This window comes from Scyliorhinus torazame, chromosome 10 (genome assembly GCF_047496885.1).
Source record: "Scyliorhinus torazame isolate Kashiwa2021f chromosome 10, sScyTor2.1, whole genome shotgun sequence".
NCBI classification, from domain to species: Eukaryota; Metazoa; Chordata; class Chondrichthyes; order Carcharhiniformes; family Scyliorhinidae; genus Scyliorhinus; species Scyliorhinus torazame.
In genome coordinates this window covers 41,196,563-41,213,535 of record NC_092716.1, presented here as the reverse complement: position 1 = coordinate 41,213,535, position 16,973 = coordinate 41,196,563, and the positions used below count along the sequence as shown (strand labels likewise).

Here is a 16,973-nt window from a genome sequence, read left to right as displayed (position 1 = left end):
GCCAGGAGTTGGGGGACCCTACATAAACTGAATCTGACGAGGTTGGTGGAGCAAATGGAGGAGGATTTCAAAAGATGGGACATGTTACCGCTCTCGCTGGCGGGTAGAGTGCAGTTGGTCAAAATGGTGATCCTTCCGAGGTTTCTGTTTGTGTTTCAGTGCCTTCCCATCGTGATCACTAAGGCCTTTTTAAAGAGAGTAGGCAGGAGTATTATGGGGTTTGTGTGGGTGAATAAGACCCCGAGAGTAAGGAGAGGGCTCCTGGAACGCAGTAGGGACCGAGGAGGGTTGGCGCTGCCAAACCTGGGGAGCTACTACTGGGCAGCAAATGTGGCGATGATCCGCAAGTGGGTTATGGAGGGAGAGGGGGCGGCATGGAAGAGGATGGAGATGGCGTCCTGTAAAGGAACGAGCCTGGGGGCATTGGTGACGGCACCGCTGCCGCTCTCGGCGACAAAGTATACCACGAGCCCGGTGGTGGCGGCAACGCTAAGGATCTGGGGCCAGAGGAGACGGCACCGGGTGCAATGGGAGCATCGGTGTGGTCCCCAATCAGGGGTAACCACCGGTTTGTCCCGGGGAAGATGGACGGGGGGTTCCAGAGCTGGCATCGGGCGGGGATTGGAAGAATGTGGGACCTGTTCATCGACGGGACGTTTGCGAGCCTAGGGGCACTGGAAGAGAAGTTCGAGTTACCCCCGGGCCTTTAGATATATGCAGGTGAGGGCTTTTGTGAGACGACAGGTGAGGGAATTCCCGTTGCTCCCGGCACAAGAACTTCAAGACAGGGTGATCTCGGGTGTATGGGTCGGGGAGGGCAAGGTGTCGGAAATACACCAGGAGTTGAAAGAAGAGGGGGAAGCGCTGGTAGAAGAGTTGAAGGGTAAATGGGAGGAGGAGCTGGGGGAGGAGATCGAGGAAGGTCTGTGGGCTGTTGCCCTAGGTAGGGTTAATTCCTCCTCCTTGTGTGCCAGGCTCAGCCTGATACAATTTAAGGTGGTCCACAGAGCGCACTTGACGGGGCGAGGTTGAGTAGGTTCTTTGGGGTAGAGGACAGATGTGGAAGGTGCTCAGGGAGCCCGGCGAACCATGTCCATATGCTTTGGTCATGCCCGGCACTGGAGGGGTTCTGGAGAGGAGTGGCGGGAGCAATATCTCAGGTGGTGAAAGTCCGGGTCAAGCCAAGCTGGGGGCTAGCTATATTTGGAGTAGTGGACGAACCGGGAGTGCAGGAGGCGAAAGAGGCCGGCATTCTGGCCTTTGCGTCCCTAGTAGCCCGGCGAAGGATCTTGCTAATGTGGAAGGAGGCGAAGCCCCCCCGCCTGGAGGCCTGGATAAATGATATGGCTGGGTTCGTAAAGTTGGAGAGGATTAAGTTCGCCTTGAGAGGGTCTGCGCAGGGGTTCTCCAGGCGGTGGCAACCGTTCCTAGACTATCTCGCGGAGCGTTAGAGGAAGGTCGGTCAGCAGCAGCAGCAACCTTGGGTGGGGGGCGGGTGGAGGGGACGTCCTGGGAGGGGGGGAGGGGAGGGAAAGGAGGGACTGCCTGGGAGGGTGGATGAGCAAGAGATAACATGAAGGGTTGGGGAAATTGGCACGTACGGGTGAGGGCCAGTGTACAAAGCTGTGTAAATATATCATTTTGCCATGTATATATCTTGCTCTGCGCGATTTCTCTTTTTTTTTTGTTACGAGGGGGCGGGGTTATTGTTTGTAAGGGAGAAAAATTGTGTTAAAAAACTTTAATAAATATATATTTTTAAAAAAACTTTGAATAACTTTGAGGTAAAATTTGATCCTTGATCCGATTGAATTTTGGTGGGTAGTCCATATCTAGTAAAGAATTTAAGTAACTCCTCCATAATCTTTTTAGCTGTAATATTACGTACTGGAATGGCCTCTGGAAACCTAATAGACACATCCATTCTAGTCAAAAGATATTGATTCCCACTTTTTGTTTTAGGAAGCTGTCCTACACAATCAATTAGGACCCTTGTAAAAGGTTCTTCAAATGCTGGAATGGGTATTAAGGGCACTGGTTTTATCACTGCTTGAGGTTTCCCTATCACTTGACATATGTGACATGATTGACAAAATTTAACTACATCTCTATGTAGTTCAGGCCAATAAAAATGTTTCTGGATTTTATCTTGAGTTTTCCTTATCCCCAAATGACCTCCCACTGGTACCTCACGTGCCACTTGCAACACCTCCTTTCTATACCCTACTGGCAATACTACTTGATGAACTTCTGCCCACTTTTCATCCGCCTGCATATGTCCAGGTCTCCATTTTCTCATCAAGATATCACTTTTACGGTAATAACGCTCTGGTATACTCTCAGATTCCTCTTCAGTATATGCTTTCTGATATATCCGTTTTATTTCCACATCTTTCTGTTGTAACTCCGCCAATTTTCCTGAACTAAAAATATCTGCCTCATCCTCCACCTGTTCTTGTTCTTTTTCAACCATCTGATCAAAAATCGTTTCTGATAATTGCACTTCCACTTCATCGTCACTCTTTGATTTCTCCTCTTGTCTTAGCCTGTGACTTTGCGACCTTGTTACTACACAATCCAGAAAAATCCCAGGATATTCGTCCTTTAACACTTCAGTTGTCTGATTTTCCTCTGGCTTGTCAACCACAGTAGGCATCACTCCCACCTGCGATCCAGCGATATCATTACCCAAGATAAACTGTATTCCTGGACAAGATAGTTTCTCTATTACTCCTACTATCACTTCACCACTCTTCACTGGACTTTCCAACCTTACCTTATATAATGGAACGCTACTCCTCTCACCCTGAATTCCACATATTAGCACCTTTTCTGGCAACTTTCTTCCCAAACTACATAATTCCTCATCTCTTACCATTAAAGATTGACTAGCTCCTTTATGTCTTAAAATTGTGACTTCTTTACCTGCTCCTCCTGATACACATGAGTAAACTTTACCCACACAAGTAAATTCTTTAAAGACATCTGACAATTGATAAGATTAATTCTTATCAATTACTTCTTGAACAGGCTGTACAATCGTTTGCACCTCCTTCGCTTCCCTTGGGCTTTCCTTTACCACTCTAACAAACCCCACTGTCTTATCCTGTTTTACCACATCAGCCTTCCCAGTGCTTTTCTTCAACCACCAACACTGTGACTTTACATGGCCTAGTTTGTTACAGTGAAAACATTTGAAACTTTTCATTTCTCTTCCACCCTCCTGGATTTCTTTTTTAATCTGAGGTACACTCTCTTTATTATCTCCAATCAGATCACCTTTACCTTTACCACTTGAGTATTTCTCAGGTCCCCAGTTTCTATCCCTCACCGGCTGAAACTGATGTCGGAAACCAAATCTTGACTTATGAACTAATTCATAATCACCTGCCATTTCTGCTGCTAATCTCGCAGTTTGAACCCTCTGCTTTCCACATGAGTTCTCACTACATCAGGAGCTTCATACGTTTGGTCTATTTTCAAAGCCCTTATCCACCTATCAAAATTACTCTGTTTGAGCCTTTCAAACTCCATGTATGTTTGACCAAATTCTTTCCTTCAATTTCGAAACCTTTGGCTGTAAGCTTCAGGCACTAGCTCATATGCACCTAAGATGGATTTTTTTCACGTCCTCATACGTTCCAGATACCTCCTCCGGTAGTGATGCAAACACTTCACTAGCTCTATCTACCAGCTTTGTTTGAATCAGTAATACCCACATGTCCTGTGGCCATTTCATTTGTTTAGCTACCTTCTCGGATGAAATGAAAAAGGCTTCTACCTCCTTCTCAACAAACCTTGGCAATGCTTGGACATATTTAAGTAGATTCCCACCACGTCATCGCCTATGACGCTCTGTCTCACTATCCTCATCAATCTCATCCAACTGTACGTTTCCCTTTACGTCTGCCAATTTTAACTGATTTTCATGTTTCATCGCCAATTTATGAAGTTCAAACTCTCTCTCTTTTTCCCTTTCCTCTCTATCTCTTTCTTTCTTCTCTCTCCTTTGCTTTTTCTCTCATTGCATATTCAAGCTGCTTTAATTCTTTTTCATGTTCAAATTGCTTAATCTGCAACTGTTGCTTTGCCATTTCTAATGAGTCAGAATGCATCTCAGGCAAATTTAAATGCTCAGCTACCGTGGTAAGTACCCCAACTTTTCGCATTTTGCCAGGCAATGTTAACTGCAACGCTTTTGCCAAATCTAAAAGTCTGCTTTTAGTCTCTGTCCGTAAGGTATTGCGTGTTACTGTGTCCACCCCCAAAAACTCCTGAGCCTCTGAAAGAGCCATTGTCCACAACACACTCCCCACTTAAACTAAAATACCACACCTTAAAAGCAACCACAATATGCTCACCCCTCACTGTCTTTAAGTTTGTTAAGCCAATCCAATCGATAGACTTTTATCCCTCTCAAGCCCCCAATTTTTATGGTTCCGGTTTTACAGAACCCCAAAATGTTTCATGGAGTTCAACCGACCCACAACTGTTAATAGGTTGTGGTGTGGGAAGCACACGGCGTACTCTCCAGGTGTGATACAGCAGAAATGGACAAGTGGTTTTAAAAACAAAACAATGTTTATTCTATGAACTCAAGTTAACCTTTTAAAAACAAACATTGAATAGCTTAACACCCATTACTTCAAAGATAACCCCAAAAGACTACAACACTAAATAATCCTTAAAACTGTTCCTTTAAACATCCAAAAGACTTCAAACCTTCACAAATTGGAGCACATTAGGTTACATTCAATATATTTATAGTCTTTGGATTGCAGAAATCAACATGCCAGCTCTGTGTTTCTTCAAGCAGCTCACAGCAAAACACACAGACACTCCCAGCTGCATTCTCAAACTGAAACTCAAAAAGCAGTAGTGAGCTCAGCTCCCCCCCACCCTCTGATATCACTTCAGTAATATGATCAGCTCCATTTCTTAAAGATACATTGCTTAAACATCCATTTCTTAAAGGTACTCCCACATGACAATATAAACGAGACAGAGTGAAAAAGCAAGAGAGTGAAATAGCAAGCAATTCATTTTTTTACACTTCACTTGAAAGATTTAAAGAGTAGGAATTTTAATTGCCTTGACAGCTTGACAGTTGCTTTTGAATGTTGGTTTTGACAGATCCTTTTGACAGTTCCTTTTGATAGCTCTCTTGACAGTCCCAATGAGCTTATGCATTTTGGTGCACATTCATGTGCACTTTTAACAATCAGAAAGGGCACCTTGCCTTTCCCAAAGGGCACCTGACCTCCCCCAATGGTGTCATGGATCCATATACCTCTTCAAAAGGGTTCCCACCTCTCTAAAGGACTCTGCAAAATGTGGGCAGCACGGTAGCATTGTGGATAGCACAATTGCTTCACAGCTCCAGGGTCCCAGGTTCGATTCCGGCTTGGGTCACTGTCTGTGCGGAGTCTGCACATCCTCCCCGTGTGTGCGTGGGTTTCGTCCGGGTGCTCCGGTTTCCTCCCACAGTCCAAAGATGTGCAGGTTAGGTGGATTGGCCATGCTAAATTGCCCTTAGTGTCCAAAATTGCCCTTAGTGTTGGGTGGGGTTACTGGGTTATGGGGATAGGGTGGAGGTGTTGACCTTGGGTGGGGTGCTCTTTCCAAGAGCCGGTGCAGACTCAATGGGCTGAATGGCCTCCTTCTGCACTGTAAATTCTATGTTTCTATGTCCCTAGTCGAATCTGCATAACGTCATGTTTCCCACTCCTGGTTAAAGAAAATCAGTCATGACCAGAGGCAACTGCTTGTTTAAATGGACAGCTGCCTCTGGTGAAACACATACACAAATCCTGCCCCACCCCTATCCCCCCCATGAAAATTGTAGAAGCTGTGTTCAGAGGTGGGACTTCCGGATTTGCCATTTTCACAATGTCACGGAGGCTCGCTCTCTATCGTTCTGAAACTCAAGGTCATCGAATGATACACCTAAGATAGCAACATAAGGCACATTGTTGTTTACTTAATAAAATATATACACTCATTCTCCAGCAATCTGCTGAAAACCTAATGTTTGGGAACTACAGTAGGGAGTTCAAGTGATCCCATTGAAACAATTACAATTTACGTAAGAGTGAACAGAGAACAATGGTGAACCTGGTTGACCTTCCAAAAAGAGACTTGAGTCCGCCACATCCATTCTGAAACTTAATGATAACAAACATATTCGAATCCTTATTGTGAATCCTCTACCCACCCTTTCTTATATAATAATGAAAATGCCACAATCCTTTGAATGCTGATAGCTCAGTTGAAACCTTTCTGCTCTGTCTAAGTTGTCCACCATAGTTCATTATCTGACCCTGAGTCGAGTATCACCCTAGGGACAGCACGGTAGCACAGTGGTTAGCATTGTTGCTTCACAGCGCCAGGGTCCCAGGTTCGATTCCCGGCTTGGGTGACTGTCTGTGCGGAGTCTGCACGTTCTCTCCTTGTCTGGGTTGGGTTTCCTCCGGTTTTCTCCCACAAGTCCCGAAAGATTTGCTGTCAGGTAATTTGGACATTCTGAATTCTCCCTCCGTGTACCCGAACAGATGCTGGAATGTGGCGACTAGGAGCTTTTCACAGTAACTTCATTGCAGTGTTAATGTTAGCCTACTTGTGATAATAAAGATTATTATTATGATAGAAGCTATGACGGTGCTGTGCCCGCCATGTCTCGGAAGCTTCAATATTTATCCCTAATTATGGGACCCCTTGTGCCATATTTGGACAAGTCTTGCATTAACCATTTCAACTGGTTAGAAGGTAAGGCACTAGCTTTATCCCCACCTCCATAGCTCAAGTCACATAATCAGTAACTGAAAAACCTGTGTTCAATCCTTGTATCCAATGTTCCATGAATTAGAGATACAAATGACATTCCGTTAACACAACCTATGGATAGTTGGCCTTCTCAAGTTGTTTTCAAAAACATGGAGACAAGTCATGCATGTCCTAGAAGCTGTTAGTACCAGGGTGAAGTGATGTCTCTCATGGTGATACTCACATCTGCACTCGCTAGCAGGACAGTCTTTAACTGTTTAATTCCTTGCTCTCTGAGCAGGCAAGAACCTAACCTCGTCTATTTAAAATATGGCTAGTGTGATATCCCAAAACATTAGTCCCAAAGAATATAAAATCCTAAATAATAATAATGATCTTTATTAGTGTCACAAGTTGGCTTCCATTAACACTGCAATTAAGTTATTATGAAAATCAATTAGTAGATTATCAAAATTCTACAGTCCTCACCTTGAGGAAGAAGATATTTATACTGATTTTTCGTGAAATATATATCTAATCTAGCTGTATTTGTTGCTTTACTGCATAAATATGACAAATGTGGGTGTTGATCTTTTGTACTCGTTTGGCCAAGTGTCCAGGTAATGTGAGGAATATATGGATGGTCATAATTAGAATCTTGGTAAGCTCTCCCAGGCATGAGTCTAATTGTATTTTATGATGGGGTATTATTTAATCGGTCAGCATGTTCTGGAATTGAATTCTAGCTAGCCCTTTTAACCTTGATCAATTTACTACTGTCATGTTTCCATAGGACAAAACATGTATGAACTTAGAAGATTCTCCAATCCTTCTCTCCAAGGAGGCAACAGGGAGGGCACTCACCCCCTTGCCACACTCGGACAGCTATCCACCAGGTTCCCGGTTCTTGGGACATGCATCAATTCACCCCGGGGCGGGGGCGGGGGGGGGGGGGGGGGGGGGGGGGGGCGGGGGGGAGAGGGGGGCTGGAGATTTCTAGGAAGCTGGTGAATCGAGATTTCTAGGAAGCTGGTGAATCGGGCTTCCTGCCCAATAATGAGATTTAAATCAGGTTTAATGAGGGGCTGGATTCTCGGATTTACGTCAGAAAAAATGGTGTAAAACGGCCATCGATCCTCCGTTTGGCTGGGGGCTAGCAGCCGAGGAGCTTAGAGCACCCGGCTCTAGCTGCCGATACGGCCTGGAGGCTTGCTGTGTCCGTGGCCACGCACGGCGGCAGCCTGCAGCGGCCGCGGAGTGCTACATGGCGGAGGCTGCCCGTGGACCCGGCCTGCAAAATAATGCCCCCACTTTGGCCGGCTGTCACGCCCCGGACCAACCCCCACAGTGCCCCCAAGCCCCTAATAAAGTCCCCCCTGCCGCAGTTTGGTCCTCCTCTGACTGTGGTGGCGCGGGACTGAGTCCGCAGCAGCCATGCCGAGTTCCCGACGGATTGGACCAGACGCGACCGATGCCGTTGAGAACCTGGCAGGTCAGGGGCGGAGCAATGGGGGGGGGCAATGTCCTGAGGCCGTCGATATGGCGTGCAGTGTACTCTCCGAGTACGTCGCTTTGGAGGGCGGAGCATCGCGATTTGGTCGGGAACTTTGATTCTCCGGCCGATCGCCGAACGCGATTTTGCCATTGCCGATCGGAGAATCCAGCCCGAGGTGTTTGCATAGTCCCACCGGGTCTGGGCGGGAACGTTGCCGGGGCTGGCTGGACGGGCCGGAAGACTCGCGCCAGGTTTAATGCCCGGAGTGAAACACATTTTTGGCCTCCCGCCCGATTCACCAGGCCCCGCTGCTGATTAGCGGCCCTGGAGAACCCAGCCCCCTTCTCCCACCCACCATGTTTCATTGTGAATCTCCTGCTGTCTTAGGCAATTAACTTACTGAATTGGTGAAAAAAAGAAGCCCTTTCAAATTGGGAGTGGGTTTGCTAACTGGAATCGTATCCACCCCCCAAATTCCCACCTCCAACAGCAAAATCTAGCCCCTGCATCTAATTATTCAGACTCTGAACTGCAGTTTTGTTTGCTTTATTGACCAATTTGATCAGATTTCTCAGTACGTTAATATAACATATATTTGGAAGATGTTAGATAAAATAGCTGGAAAAGTCAAATGACATTGAAATATTCTGTGAGCTGCAGCTTTATATGCTCCAGCTCAGATTTTGCCTGATGCCTCAGCATGGAACTGTGCAAACACATGTGCCTGCCACCATTATTGTAATAGTCTGCCTATCTATTATTAAAATCCAGTTTGCGCAGTTTTCTTTTTTGTCATTATCAAGCTTTTTGTCTAGAATTCTGACATATTCTTAGCTCTTCAACTGCACCTGGAACAGAACCACTCAATGATGTGAGTGTCAACGCCATTCAAAGTTTCCTATGAGGAGACATTATACTTATTTTGTGCTTGGACCTGGAGAACTGGCTGCATAGAATCCATAGAGGACGGTGGCTGGAGAGAATCCTGTTTCAATCACAGAGTTTACTTGGTTTTCGACCCGTTTAACTGAATGGGCACAAAGTCAGGCCTGATGTTATCAGGAGCATGGGAACACCCCTGACTGATTTTCTGCCTTCACCACACCCAGGCGATTGTCTACGCTGAAGCACAGAATGGAAATCTCCATTAAAATATTGCACATGTTCCACCAAATGATCCTTTGTTCCGTATTTTACATCCAGGATATCAAGAGGGTCACCAGCTGTATTTCCCAGACACGAATGGATGTATCTACATTAGAAGAAGCGGTCAATAATGCCAATGATATTAATCAACTCTTGGTTCTACTGGCCAATATTCTTCATATTATTATGGAGCAACCCAATATGAGTGAGAATGGAGATGCAACCGGTAAATATGGACACTTCTTTTAAAAACATTATCTCGCTGATATTTATGTACTTTGTACATAGGACTGTTTGATATTCTAATTGGATATGTTAGGATGTTACTTCAGAATAATGACCAGCTAAGCTCATCTGAAAATCAATGCAGGTTTGCCTGAATTTCAAAGCGGCTGAATAGAGACGGGTTTATCAGAATTGAATTTCACACAGCAGTTTGCCTGTGATGACACAGATATTCTCTTTGATCTTGCCAATTCATTTTTCAGAAGTTTTATAATGATTGTCATTGTTTTCCTGCTGATGAAACAGCATATGTTCCTCTTGATCTGGCAATATGTGGTAGCTGCTAAACAGATAAAAATAGAACATATTGGAAACATAAAGCATGCCGGTCAATTCTGGGGATTGGGGGGGGGATGGGGGTCTGGCTCAAACCTAGATCAATTCCTTCAGGTGCTGAGCAAACCAGGATTTGCTGTTTGTACTTCAGATTCTTTAACCTTTCCTGGTTTTTCTTTTCACCTCTTATTGCTGACTGGCCCGAGGATAATTAATCCCACATAAATTAATTAAATAAACTCTATTGTCACAAGTCGGCTTACATTAACACTGCAATGAAGTTACTGCTGAAAAGCCCCTCGTCGCCACATTCCGGCGCCTGTTTGGGTACACAGAGGGAGAATGTCCAAATTACCTAACAGCACGTCTTGTGGGAAGAAACCGGAGCACCAGGAGGAAACCCACGCAGACATGGGGAGAACGCGCAGACTCCACACAGACAGTGACCCAAGCTGGGAATTGAACCCGGAACCCTGGCGCTGTGAAGTCACAGTGCTAACCACTGTGCTAACGTGCAGCCACACACCATTGTGAAGTTACCAATCACTTAACCTTGCAGTTATTTGGCTTATATAAAACTAAGTGATCAATCTACTGCGGGAAATTACAGACCACTTGCCCAATGTGTTAATTTTGGCATTGCCACTAAAGGGGGAATGATTTCAAGTTGAAATTATTTGAAATAGTCATTTGGTAGTAAAGAACCTGAGTATTCCTGAAAAAAAGAGACTTTTCAAAGTTTCCTGGGGGTAGAAAGGCAAATTGTTGCTCCATTAATACTCCATTAATATTGAAGTTCAAAAATACACAATATTGAATGCCTGGCTCAAAGGTGCCTGAATAGACAGCATTTAGTCAACGTCAATGTCCGATCAAAATAGCTCATAGAACAAAAAAAATGGGTTTTATATTTATTCTTTCAGAAAATCCCATGACTGATTTGAGGAATCAGAGACTTGAAAAGCAACAGTGCTGCCTGTACACGTTACTGGAACAAGTGAAGGAAAATTTAAATCTAATGGGTGCAAGCAAATTCCAGAACCCTTACAGTCAAATACATGCTGTTGATCAGGTGCAGAAAATGATGCGTTCCCTGCAAAGCGTCCCTCAGATCAAGGATACAACTTATGAAAGGTATTTATTGGCAGAGAGGTAATGTAAAGCTTGGCAGTCCGTGATGGCGGTGCTCACAATCGAAAACATGTCTAGGTAGCCGCATGGCAGCTGCAGTGCCAGGGTGTGCAGCTGGAGTTCCCAAATCCTGACCACTTGGGGCCTCCGCTGGCCAGGGAGACCCTCCCAGCTGCCATTACGCCTGGTCCCTGTTTGTATGGAGCAGCACTAAACGGCGCCATGGCGAGATATCCCAGGTGTGGGCGTTTGTTCACGGGCCTTGGGAGTATCCGGTGCCAACATATTTAGGTGATCCTATCTGCTCACTTAAATATGCAAATCTGGATCTCACCCAGTGAGGGCAAGATCCAGATCGTGACATCTCGCGAGATCTTGTTCGATCTCCGCAAGGCGTTCCGAGCATCACAAATCTCACGAGAGGCCTCTCTTGAGATTTAACTGCTTTGTCGTGTCACTGAGTCGGACGCAACGAGGCCGTTCAATAGCGCCCAATATCCTTCCTTACAGATGATTTCAGCTGATATTTTCTCACCCAAAGTCATGAAAACAATCATGCCTGAATATCAGAAATGCTGCTTTTAAAATAATCATTCATGGGGTTGTGGGCATCACCAGTTAGGCCAGCATTTATTACCCATCCCTAACTACCCTTGAGAAGGTGGTGGTGAGCTGCCTCCTTGAGCCTCTTCAGTCCATGTGCTGTAGGTACACCCACAGTGCTGTTTGGGAGGGAGTTCCATTGACAGTGAAGGAACAGCAATATATTTCCAAGTCAGTGGTTTGGAGGAGAACCTCCAAGTGGAGGTGTTCCCAAGTATCTACCGCCCTTGTCCTGCTAGATGGTAGGTTTTGAAGGTGCTGTCTAAAACCTTGGTGAGTTCCTGCAATGCATTTTGCAGATAGTACACTATCTGCTACTGTGCATCAGTAGTTGAGGAACAGTTTGCAGATGGGGTGCTAATTAAGCCGGCTGCCTTGTTCTTGATGGTATAAAGCTTCTTAAATGTTGTTGGAACTGCACTCATCCAGGCAAGTGGAGAGTATTCCATCACACACCTGACTTATGCTCTGTAAATGGTGAACAGGCTTTGGGGAGTCAGGAGTTGAGTTATTTGCTGCAAGATTCCTAGCCTCTGACCTGGTCTTATAGCCTCAATGGTAACTCCCAAGATGTTGAGAATATAGTATATAAAATACAGTATCATGTGACATTTTCATTTGCAATATCTTAATGACTGAACAAAGTAAAAAATTCAATCTAATTTTTATTTTAAATAATCTTTTGGACAGAAGTACTGCAGGGGTATCGAAGGAATTGAACAGAGTGTCTGATCACCCTCCTACCCAAGACTACAAGACTACACAGAGGTGCTTTAATGGACTACCTTGGTGGTTTGTGTACATTGCCTGGTTTCTGGTGATTGTAACAAGTGCTACATCTGCCTTCTTCACCATCTTGTATGGACTATCGTATGGTAAAGAAAAGTCTATCAAGTGGCTAATCTCCATGGCGACAACATTGTTTCAAAGCGTGTTCGTTTTGCAGCCAGTAAAGGTAATGTATGGACTAGTACAACTGAATTCTCAGGTGCAAATTATATGGTTACTACACAAACTCTGTTAATGTTTTACATATTTATAAATAATTACAACAGCTAGATTTCAGAAGCGACAGTGCCCACATTTTCTAAGGGCCAAACCTAAGTCTGTGATCTTCGAATTGATCATTTCAGGGATGACAGACACGTTTCACTGTATAATATGTGTGTTTCACATCCTTCATTCTATTTTTGTGATGCTGTGAAATGAAGCAAAACAGTCTCCTATCACAGCTTGGTATGGCAACTGCTCAGTTCAAGATTGCAAGAAACTGCAGTGTGGTGAACTCAGCCCAACGCATCACACAAGCTTGCCACCCTCACATTGATTCTGTATACATCTCCCGCTGCCTCAGGGGGGCAGACAGCATTATCAGAGACCCCTCCCACCCAGGCATTGCCTTCTTCCAGACCCTTCCATCAGGCAGAAGGTACAGAAGTCTGAAGACTCGCACGTCCAGACATAGGAATAGCTTCTTCCCCACAGCTACTAGGCTCCTCAACGATTCCCCCTCGGACTGATCTGTTCCCTGTAAGAACACTATTCACGACGCCCTATGCTGCTCTTGCTCATGTATTTGCTTTGTTTGGCCCCTTGTTCCGCACTGTAACCAATCACTGTTTCTCGATGTACCATTTCTCAATGTTCCCTGTTGATTATTCTTGTGTCTACTATGTACGTACTGTGTACGTTCCTCGGCCGCAGAAAAATACTTTTCACTGTACTTCGGCACATGTGACAATCAATCAAATCAAATCAAATCAAAATCGTTAATTTTGAAAATTTGTAATGACAAATTCTGAATTAATTAAGCAACTGAAAATATGTTGTGGCTGTGTTTCAAGACAACGAGGCATTTATGTCTCTAATTGTTTCATTTCTTCTGCTACACCTATTGTTTTGAAGGTTTTAGGTGCTGCTGCCTTTATCGCTTTGTTTGTGAGGAAAGTTGATCACCAACATTTTGATGAAGAAACTTTCCACCTGGAATCAGGTAGATGTGTAGTTCTTTAAAATGGCATAAGTTATCACGCATCTTTATAGATGATGGTGGAGCCGGGAGGTGGAACCATATTGGTAATTGTTAAACGTTTAGGGTCTCGCATTAGCTATTCTCCTGAATACACCTTTGTGACCCTCCCTTATGAAGTCTGAGCATTTTATATTTAGAGGCGTGAGTGATCATTCTGACTGATACCTAACAGTACAAAAGTGCAAGCCAAGACTCAAACAATAATTTCTCCTTCTGATCAGATCTGGATTCTTCTGTCTTCCGCATGTGTGCTCCGTTTTAATTTATTTGAATGTTGCCTGAAAAAACCTTTGACAAGACAGGGGCAGAAGTCAATTAATAATCTGCTCCATTTCACAGTGAGTGAAAGTACAGGGCAAATATTATCACCACGTTTTCCCTGCTCACTCAGTCAAACTTCTCATGTACAAACTTCAGGTAATAGATGTGATCCCTGGAGGGAGAGATGTTAAACTGGCAAAAAAAATGACCTATGGAATTTGGTACCAGCAGAAATCAGTTCTTGGATATTTTTCTTAAATATACAAAAGTAAAACTTTGAATAAGAAAAGGTTAGGAGCTGATGAGGGAGCGGAAAGTTTGGGGGTGGGGGTGGTCAGATTCACAGGACATCAAAGGGAGTGGGCAGAATTCTCCATTTGGGAAACTATGGACGGGATTCTCCGTTGCCTGACGCCAACATCGTAATCGCTGATCGGGTGGAGAATTGGGGCCGGCACCGGTTTGCGATTCCACGCCCCCTCCAAACCAGCACCATTGTGACGCACGCCGCGTCGGCTGGCTCACCCACGATGGGCCAAGTTCCCGATGGCGCGGGACACATGTGGTCTAAGCCTGCATGCCGGCTGCGGACTGTGTCCAGCGTCGCCGCACTCGGCCGGGATCTGTGCCGCCAGCCCAGGGGCGTCTGCCAGGGCTGGGGGGGACTGGTGGGGGGTGGTCAGGGAGTGGGCTGCAGGGTCACGGTCGGTGGGTTAGGTTTAGCGGCGCCATGTTGTACGGCGCAACCGGTGTACATCGTCAGCCGTGCGCATGCGCTACCCGGGACTCAGCCATTCTCTGGCCATTTTTGGCAAGGGCGATGAGTGTTTCAGTCGGCGCCGGTGCTAGCCCCTCACCGGTACTGGAAATAGTGAGGGGTCGGCGCTGAATATCCTGCCGTGAAAGTCGACACATTCTACCCTGGCGTCAGCACTTAGTCTCCAGAACGGTGAATCCAGCCCTAAGTTCGCCTGCTGGAGATGTATCGCGAGAGCGCAAATGCAGAGACGATCCCCTATCCCATGCCATGTAAATTTATGCATGATGGGGATTGTGAGGGATTCCCTCGTGAGTCCCGCTATTGGCATCATTTTGCGGGGGCGGCTCAATAGTGAGGTTCAGTGGCTGTTCTCTTTCCACCCCCCTGCCACGCGATTCCACCCCTCCCACCACCATGGGAATTTGTGTGCCACCACCCCCTGCCTATGGTATGAGGGTGACCCGGCCCAGTCACCAGAGACCCCCAATTACAAAGCCCTCACCAGAACTCCACCGATTACAGACCCCCACCAGAGATCCCCCCATAAGAGAGACCCCCACCAGAGACCACCCCCCCAATTACAGTAAGCCCTGAGGTCCAGGGTGTCCCTTGCGGTCTTCTCCCGCTCTCTTGTGTTATGGGCCGCCTTTTCCTCGGGTAGATATAAAGGACATGGTGAGGTGCATGGAGGTGAGTTACACAGGGGAGGTCTGTCGCTAGTGACATGTGTGTGCAAGTCACCTGGCCAAAGAGAACAATGCAGGTGTTGGAGTTGGGGCTGGTTTAGCACACTGGGCTAAGTTGCTGGCTTTGAAAGTAGACCAAGGCAGGCCAGCAGCACGGTTCAATTCCCATACCAGCCTCCCCGAAAAGGCGCCGGAATGTGGCGACTAGGGGCTTTTCACAGTAACTTCATTTGAAGCCTACTTGTGACAATAAGCAATTTCATTTCATTTCAGAGTGGGTGTGAGGGGGATGCAGGCAGGTGGGATTTGATTGGCCTTTATCGGAGTGGGGGTGGGATGTGAGGTGTGAGGGACAGGAATGATGTCAGGGGGAACAGAGGTGGTGATTCACTTGAGCTGCCCTAAGGAGGTTGTTCCTTAGAGTACTGCGTGCTAGAGTACCTGGTGAGGCTCACAGCACTGACCATCACAGCCACCTCCGCCCAGGCCTGGTTCACAATTGTGGGCTGGAGCCTCCTACCCAGCCTGGGGAAGAGGGTGTCCTGCTTCTCCTCCGCTGCGTCCAACATTCTCTCGAGGTCAGAGTTCAGGAACCAGGGGGGGGATGATTTTCGTGCTGCCATTTTCTTGGCTGGAATGAGAGTGTGTGGGGGCAGCTCCAGTTTGTCAAGCTTTCCAGTGCCAATTCCGGCCCCAGCAAATCCGACACTGGCGGGAATGAGAATTGCTCTCGATTCAGATCAGCAGTGTGCTGGTCCGTTACCATGTCCTGAATTGCTCCACAAATAGCGCCCCAAATGGGAACGCAAACCGCATGTAATTCAGTCTCGGCGTCAACACCGAGTCCCCCAAATGGAGAATTTCACCCAAAGTGTTTCTGATAGTCAGGGGTCTAGAGCTTAGGAATACAGTTATAAGATCAAATATAGACAACTTAGGGTGGGGAACAAGAGAAACCTTTTTACCTCAAAGGGCCTGAGGTTGGGAAATGCAGTACCAAGAAAATGAGGAAAGAAGAATCATATGGGAAGTGAATGGGTACCTGAGATTAGGACAATTATCTTTCAAGGAGGATAAATACCACCATAGAGTGACTGCCATAAATGGACTAATTCCATGTGATAATTTCTATGTCGTTCTCACATCAATCTGTCATCTTTTTTTAAACAAAATAACAACTAACTCTGTCTCCGTTATCTGCCCAGACTTTCCACAGTGCTACTACATTGAATATTATCTTGTACCCTCTCAATACCAGATTAGTTTACTAGTTACACTTAGAATCTATAATAGAGTGAACGGGAGATGAATATGGATTTGATGACAAATGTCCATTGTTCATTTTGTTCCATTTCCAATTCTTATACATTACTGTATTCCTGGTATCCACAGAGAAACCTAACAAGCCTTTACCGATAGACCGAAATAGTAAACTTTACCAACCACCAACAGTTCAATTTACTGAACAGCTAAAAGAGATGAAAAGAAAAGAGAAGAAAATGTATACTATGATTCAGAAGATTCTGGGTATTTAAA

General features: G+C 45.7%; 1 protein-coding gene across 4 annotated transcripts in view; it reads left to right on the top strand.

Annotated features, from left to right (window-relative positions):
• The window catches only part of LOC140430486 (polycystin-1-like protein 2), a 151,494-nt gene that overhangs the window by 80,937 nt on the left and 53,584 nt on the right, over nucleotides 1-16,973 (top strand). For all 4 annotated transcript variants that reach the window (XM_072517981.1, XM_072517983.1, XM_072517980.1 and 1 more), the window contains 5 exons: nucleotides 9,461-9,629; nucleotides 10,888-11,098; nucleotides 12,389-12,653; nucleotides 13,604-13,691; nucleotides 16,830-16,964. In XM_072517981.1, the coding sequence (XP_072374082.1) occupies nucleotides 9,461-9,629; nucleotides 10,888-11,098; nucleotides 12,389-12,653; nucleotides 13,604-13,691; nucleotides 16,830-16,964 (868 nt within the window). The remainder of the gene's footprint in view (nucleotides 1-9,460; nucleotides 9,630-10,887; nucleotides 11,099-12,388; nucleotides 12,654-13,603; nucleotides 13,692-16,829; nucleotides 16,965-16,973) is intronic.